This window comes from Diabrotica undecimpunctata, chromosome 9, assembly GCF_040954645.1.
Source record: "Diabrotica undecimpunctata isolate CICGRU chromosome 9, icDiaUnde3, whole genome shotgun sequence".
Taxonomy (NCBI): Eukaryota; Metazoa; Arthropoda; class Insecta; order Coleoptera; family Chrysomelidae; genus Diabrotica; species Diabrotica undecimpunctata.
The window spans coordinates 62,438,970-62,446,224 of record NC_092811.1 but is presented as its reverse complement, the minus strand read 5'-3'; the positions used below and the strand labels follow the sequence as shown (position 1 = coordinate 62,446,224).

At 34.2% G+C, this 7,255-nt stretch overlaps 3 protein-coding genes across 3 annotated transcripts; all 3 read left to right on the top strand.

Annotated features, from left to right (window-relative positions):
• The first annotated feature begins 258 nt into the window (after positions 1-258).
• LOC140450946 (uncharacterized) lies at positions 259-630 on the top strand. Its single transcript, XM_072544644.1, has one exon. The coding sequence runs from the start codon at positions 259-261 to the stop codon at positions 628-630; it is 372 nt and encodes a 123-aa protein (XP_072400745.1).
• A 1,000-nt stretch (positions 631-1,630) lies between these two features.
• Positions 1,631-2,263, top strand: LOC140450945 (uncharacterized). The gene has a single exon (XM_072544642.1). The coding sequence runs from the start codon at positions 1,631-1,633 to the stop codon at positions 2,261-2,263; it is 633 nt and encodes a 210-aa protein (XP_072400743.1).
• A 33-nt stretch (positions 2,264-2,296) lies between these two features.
• Positions 2,297-2,644, top strand: LOC140450944 (uncharacterized). Its single transcript, XM_072544641.1, has one exon. It carries the CDS (start codon positions 2,297-2,299, stop codon positions 2,642-2,644), a length of 348 nt encoding a protein of 115 aa, XP_072400742.1.
• The last annotated feature ends 4,611 nt before the right edge of the window (positions 2,645-7,255 follow it).

Below are 7,255 nucleotides of genomic sequence, written 5' to 3'. Positions count from 1 at the left end.
ACCTGAATTAACTATGCGGGTCCGGTACTATTAAGGGATAGGAAAGGTCGGCCTTATAAAACTTACAAGGCGTATATTTGTCTATTTGTTTGCTTTGCGATAAAAGGTGTTCATATTGAATTGGTCTCAGACTTAACGTGCGCAGCATTTCTTGCTACATTTAGAAGGTTTGCTGCAAGACGTGGCACTCTTAAAAATTTATATTCCGACAATGGTTCTAATTTTGTTGGTGCCTTTAGAGAATTAAAAAGACTTCAAATGTGTTCCCAAGACCAAATTATGTGGCATTTCATACCACCAAATACACCACACTTTGGAGGTCTGTGGGAGTCTAATATTAAAGCCATTATGTTACATTTACATAGAGTTATAGGTGAATATATTCTAACATTTGAAGAATATTCAACATTGTTAGCACAGATAGAAGCAACATTAAACTCCAGACCTTTGTATCCTATGTCCTCTGACCCAACTGATTTTAACCCAATTACCCCCTCTCCCCTACTTATTGGATATTCACTCATCTCACCACCAGATATTACTTATGAAAATGTTAAGGTCAATCGATTGTCCAGGTTTCAATTACTGCAACAACTTAATCAAAGCTTCTGGACGAGGTGGTCCAATTGATATTTAATGGAATTATAAAAACGACATAAATGGAAAACAGGCAAGCCTGCTATTAAAATTGACGATTTAGTGCTTATTAAGCATCTTCCTTGTATTAAATGGCTACTAGGAAGAATAGTTGATGTCCACCCAGGGGCTGATGGTGCGTTACGAGTTGTAACTGCCAGAACTGCCCAAAAGACATTCAAACGTGGTATTGCAAAGATTTGTCCACGTCCTCTTCCTGATGAAGATGGTTTTTTGCCTTTCTTTGAACATGCTATTCAAAAAGGGGGAGGATATTAAGATCTTAAGAATTTAAACCAATACGGCAACGTCGACGTCACAAGACACCAGTAAAGACAACAAAAACACAAGAACAAGAAGTCATTCCAATTCCATTATCGAATGTGAAAAGAAGAATTATTCGGTTTATATTTTTATGTATTCAAGTGTAACATTGTGAAGTAGTGCGTAATTTTATATATCAATAAAAAGTAACCATTTTCATACACCGTAATTTCGGATGACTTTGGCGCGCCAGGGTGACTTTGGCTCATTTTGGGAAAAAGATATTTTAGTAACTAGTGCATATGTACTATATATTTTTCATGTAAATTTCATTATACCGCACCATCAGTACCACATTAACTTTAGGAAAATTTTAATAAATCACGGTAATACTGGTTATAATAAGAAAAAAAAGAATTTTTAAAATATAGCAATTTTACGTAAGATTCCTTGACTGTAAAAATTGGTTGGCAACCAATAATACTTCCAAGAGTAAGATTAATTGCATAGTTGCACATTGAATATCTGTACATCAGTACCATGGTGGAATAAGGATTGCATATAAGCAATACGGCAAAGTAAAAAAGCTCTAAATAGGTTTAAACGGCACAAAACCCAAGAAAGTAAAAAATAATTCAAACGATTAAAAGCTAGAGCCCAATTATTCATAAAAAATTCAAAAAAAGTCTCATGGTCAAAATACGTCTCAGAAATAAACAGTTCTACTCCAATGAGCGAAGTTTGGAAAAGGGTAAAGAAAATTTCCGGTTTAAAGTATTCTTCATCAATTAACATTCTTAAAATAAACAATATCACAGTCCCTTCTTCACAAGACATTGCTAAAACTCTTGCTTTCACCTTTGAACAACATTCCTCTAGCGAAAACTACGACATTAATTATAGGGACTACAAGCTAAAGAAAGAACGCACCATCTTGTCTCTAGAAGAATCCCACGGAAACCCCCTATCTCAACCTCTTACTATTATAGAACTAAATAACTCCTTACAAGATATGAAAAACTCAAGTCCAGAACCCGACAATATTCCTGTTGTATTCCTAAAGTATTTATCAATCTTAACAAAACAACATCTACTCCAAATTTTCAATAAAATTTGGCAACAACGACAATGTCCGTATATATGGGCAAAAGCCACAGTTTTGCCGTTTTTAAAATCCAGAAAGCCTCGACTTGATCAAAAATCATACAGATCCATCTCTCCAACATGTGCCATAGCTAAATTAATGAAGAAAATAGTTAATGCCCGGCTTATGTGGACGCTAGAAAAATCTCATTTCTTCTTACCAGAGCAAAACGGCTTCAGACGTACTCGGTCAGCAATTGACAATATCGTATACTTATAAAGTGATGTCCAAGAAGCGTTAGCAATTAATCAAATGTGCATAGCTATTTTCTTCGATATAAAGAAAGCCTTCAATACGTGTTTTAGATTCAACATCATTAAAAAATTGCACGCATCCAATATTAGAGGACACTGCTTAGCCTGTATCGAAAATTTGTTAAAAGATTTTTCTTTCCAAGTAAGAGTTAATAACGTCTATTCTGATTTTTATACTGCAGAAAACGGTACCTCACAAGGCTCAGTACTTAGTTCTACCCTATTCCTAGTTGCCATAAACAACATATTAAACAAATTACATAAACCTCTCAAAGCTCGCCTCTATGCCGACGATTTAGTGGTGTACATTAAAGGAGCACAAAAAGAATCTAACGCATGGTCCTAAAGTTTTGGGAAAAATTTCACCTGGTCTGATTGAGAAGCAAAATGCATTTAACAAAAAAGGCCATGGAATTGAAATGTCATCAGTTATTGACATTTAATAAACAAAGCAGAATATTTTGGTTTGTGCTCTGCAAAATGTCTTATAAAATTGATATTCGTCGAGGTGTTTATAATATGGTTGGGCGAATGTCGAAACGAGATATTGTTAATATTTATCGAGATCAAAACATAAGCAAATCGACAATTTATCGCACAATCAGAGAATGTGGAGAAGGGATACCATGTGTTAACTTGCGTAAAAGTGGCCGACCGCGGATTTTGAACCATATAAGAGTTAAGCTAAGAATAAAATTGGGGTCTCACAGCGAAAACTGGCCAGAAGATTTCATGTTGGAAAGACTACAGTATACAGGACCCTATCGAGTAACAATATTATCTACCGGAAAAGAAGAAAAGCTCCAAAATACACAGAGGATCAATTAGAGAGAATTTCGTCAACAAGTTGATTTGTGATGGACGATGAAAAATATTTTACTTTGTCCAACTCTGAGATGAAGGGTAATGATGGGTTTTACACGAACGATTACGAAAATGTACCTTATGAAATAAAATTCAAAAGTAAGAAAAAATTTGAGGACAAAATTTTGGTATGGGGTGCAATTTCTGAGGTTGGCTTTATCTCAAAGCCCTACATTGGTGTTGTTCGAGGCGAAGCCTTAAACGGAAATATTTATATTCAAAGATGTCTCTCTAAATTGCTTGTTTGTGAACACACGTCATGCAAATGATCAAATAGTCTTTTGGCCAGATCTTGCTTCATGTCATTACGCGAGGATCACAAGGGACTGGTACGAAACTAACAACATTACCTTTGTACCGAAAGCAGACAATCCCCCCAACCTACCTCAGGCTCGTCCAATTGAAAAGTTCTGGGCAATATTAAGTCGGAAAGTCTATAATAACGGATGAGAAGCACAAAATCAGGAACAGTTAAGACGCCGCATATATACAAAAAGTAGAGAAATTGACGCCGAGGTCGTCCAAAGGATGATGCAACGTGTCAGGGGAATTATTAGGCAAATCGAAAATAATGGTCCCTTGTCTGTCATTTGAATTTTGATGTATAATAAGGATAGTTAAGTTAAATTGTTGAATAATTTAATAAAAATATAAGATTATTGTGGTCATAGTTATATGCTTTTGAAATTTTTCCCAAAACTTTAGGACCATACATTATGTGCAGAATAGTACAGATATTTTTAATCCAACTAGAGGAATGGACAACTAGTATAGGCTTCAAATTCTCCGTTACAAAGACAACTGGTATGGTGTTTACGAAAAAATCATCCATTACATCAGTCCTTTATATTCACAACAGCATCATTCCCTTCCAAAACTCCGAGAAATTCCTTGGTACATGACTGAATCAAAAACTTTCCTGGGAAAAGCACATACAACACTTGGCGCTAACATGCAACAGAAGACTCAATTTGCTTAAAACCGTATCAAATCGATTCTGGGTTTCCGACTTCTCTACACTATTCCTACTTCATAAAACACTAATTAGATCCAAACTAGATTACGGTTCAATTGTTTGTGCCTCCGCAACCAAGAGTACCCTAAAACCGTTAGATACAATACCCAATGCTGCACTTCGGATCGTTCTCGGAGCTTTTCACACTTCACCCATAGAAAGCTTATATTCCGAAACTGGAGAACCGTCATTGCAGTATAGGAGGTTGCAACGGGAGTTGAAGAATTAGTCGGGGACATTTATAATTTTTTTTCTAACAATCCAAAGCACATAGAAATTTTAAAAGAATTTAAAACCTTTTGAAATACAAAAATTCATAAAATTTAACATCCAGCGCAAACTAGGTGGCCCTCTCTGGAAAGTGCTCTGGTATGATGCGTTAACTTTATTTTTTGTAGACCGGGTAGTTAGTGAAAGTGTACTTGCAGCAGAAACAATTTTGGCGCGTCTGCAAGATCCTCTAACAAAGTGCTTTCTGCAATTTTTAGAGGTTGTTACCACTTTTTAACAATATGAATAAAGAAATGCAGTCCGCCAAGCCCAAAATTTATAGATTATATTTACAATTATCTTTAATATGTAAAACCATTTTAAAAATTTTTTAAAGACAAACTATTTCTAAGGAAAAAATCAATTTTAGAGATCCGCACAATTTTTTAACATTAAATGAGATTTATTTGGGTGCTAAAATGTACTCTTCTGACCAAAATATAACTAGTGAACAAAATCATATTCTTTGAACACGGTATTTAGACTTTTTTATTAAAAGTTGTACCCAAATTAATAAAAGGTTCAGCTTTACTGATATTTTAAAAAATCTGGTAATAATTGATCCTTCACATGTAACCACAGGTTCTTGTAGTAGCATCATGCCATTAGCGCAACACTTTCCTAATTTAGCACAGCCGTGTGAGTTGCAAAAACTGGACAACAAATGGAGGCTACTTCGAAATACAAAAATTGATGCGAACATTGAAAATATAGAAAATTTTTTAATTTGTGTGAAAAATATGTGTTATGGGGACAACTCTCCTATGTTTTTAACCTTATCTAATTTTTTTTTAATTTACTGTGCTTTCCTCATTCCTCTGCAAATGTTACGAGAATTTTCTCGCAAATTAATTTATTCAAAACAAATCAGCGTAAAGTTGTCTACAGCTAGTATAGTGGGATTGCTTCACAGCAAAACTTGAGGACAGTCTTGTCATTCGCTTGACCCCAAAGAACTGTTACAGTTACATAATTCACCGATGTATAGAAATGTATCAGAATTTACTGACTCACGAGTCAGAATAATAATGGCTGCAATATTTGTTTATTAAGTGCGATTAGTATTAGCAGTATAGGTTTAGAATTTTCGAGCTACGAAATTTTTTAAGACTAGGTATATATTTAAAATAAAAAAGTGCTATGCTTCTATGTGTAACATTAGTTTGTGTCCTCTAATAATGTTAGTTTGTTTTAAAAAATTATTGAAACACGTTGAATTATATCTTCTTCTTCTTCTTCTTCGTAAAGCCATTCACGTCCACATCTGAACATAAGCCTCTTCAAGTCTTTCTTTCCATTGTGTTTTATTGTACGCTACTTGTAGCCAATTTTTCCCGGCAGTCCTTTTCAGATTATCTGTCCATCTCATACGAGGTCTGCCCCTGGGTCTTTTGTGTTGGTATGGTCTCCAGGTTAAAATTGATCTGTGCCATTTGTTTAGATCGCTCCTAGCTACATGTCCAGCGTATTCCCATTTCAACTTTAATGATTTTTGCACCACATCGGTGACTTTGGTTTTCTGTCTTATCCATGTGTTTGTTTTCTTGTCCTTAAGTGATATACCTAGCATTGCTCTTTCCATCGCGTGTTGAGTGACTCTAAGTATATTCATATTCTTTTTTGTGATTGTCCATGTTTGTGCCGCATAAGTTAATATCGGAATAATGCATGCATCAAAAACTTTAGATCTAAGATGTAATTGAATTTGTTGATTTCTGAGTATATAGTTCAGTTTACCGAATGCTGCCCAAGCTAACTTTCTTCTTCTTTTTATTTCTTCAGTTTGAATTTCCCTATTTAGTATTATTTTTTGTCCTAAGTATATATATTCTTCAACTTTTTCTATAACTTTATCGTTTATTATTGTCACGGTGTCTTCGGAGTGCATGACTTTTGTTTTGTTTAAATTCATTTTCAGTCCTATTTTAGAAGATTCGGTATGTAGTTCTAAAAGCATGGTTTGCATTTCTTGTAGGTCAGTAGCTATCAGGATTATGTCATCTGCAAATCGTAGATTACTGAGGTAGCGGCCATTGATGTTTATTCCCTTATATTTCCAATTTAGGTTTTTAAAAACGTCCTCCAAAACTAAGGTGAACAGTTTGGGTGATAAGGTATCCCCCTGTTTGACTCCCCTGTTTAATGGTACAGGGTTCGTGTGTTCATTTTCATTTAGGTAGTATGTAGCTGTAGCTTGGTTCATAGTTTCTTTTATTAAGTTAATATATCTGCTGTCTATTCTACAATTTTGCATTGCGTTTATTACGGCCGTGTGTTCTATAGTATCGAAAGCTTTTTCGTAGTCTACAAATGCTAGGAAAACTGGAAACTTGTATTCGTTACATTTTTCTATTAATATTTTTGTGGTTAACAGGTGATCGGAAGTTGAATAGCCTTTTCTAAAACCTGCCTGTTGAATTATATACAGTGAGGATATGTAGGTTGAAATAAATTCCAACAATAAGTTCCATATTTGAACAAAAAGAAGAATGTGTGTAACTAATTTGAATGATGAACAAGGTTTGAACTTGAATTTAGGTACTGGATGATTAAAAAACTAATATTTTTACTTCTTTTTAACCCTTGAAAATCGTCATCTTTCGTTTTTTTTTCAGTTTTAAATTGTATATATCTCAAAAACGATCAACTTAAACGAAAAATTATAAAAGAACTTTTTTGTTTAGAATGATCCAAAAAATCTGAAATATTATCCGGGACGAAAACATTTGTTTTTTTAATTTATAAAACAAAGTAATTTTTTAATTATTAATTAAATATAGTCAGAACAAAATTAGATCGGGCACCCCC

Excerpts from the sequence above, each read along its gene's own strand:
- LOC140450946 (XM_072544644.1), top strand. The coding sequence starts at position 259 with ATGTGTTCCCAAGACCAAATTATGTGGCATTTCATACCACCAAATACA.
- LOC140450945 (XM_072544642.1), top strand. The coding sequence starts at position 1,631 with ATGAGCGAAGTTTGGAAAAGGGTAAAGAAAATTTCCGGTTTAAAGTAT.
- LOC140450944 (XM_072544641.1), top strand. The coding sequence starts at position 2,297 with ATGTGCATAGCTATTTTCTTCGATATAAAGAAAGCCTTCAATACGTGT.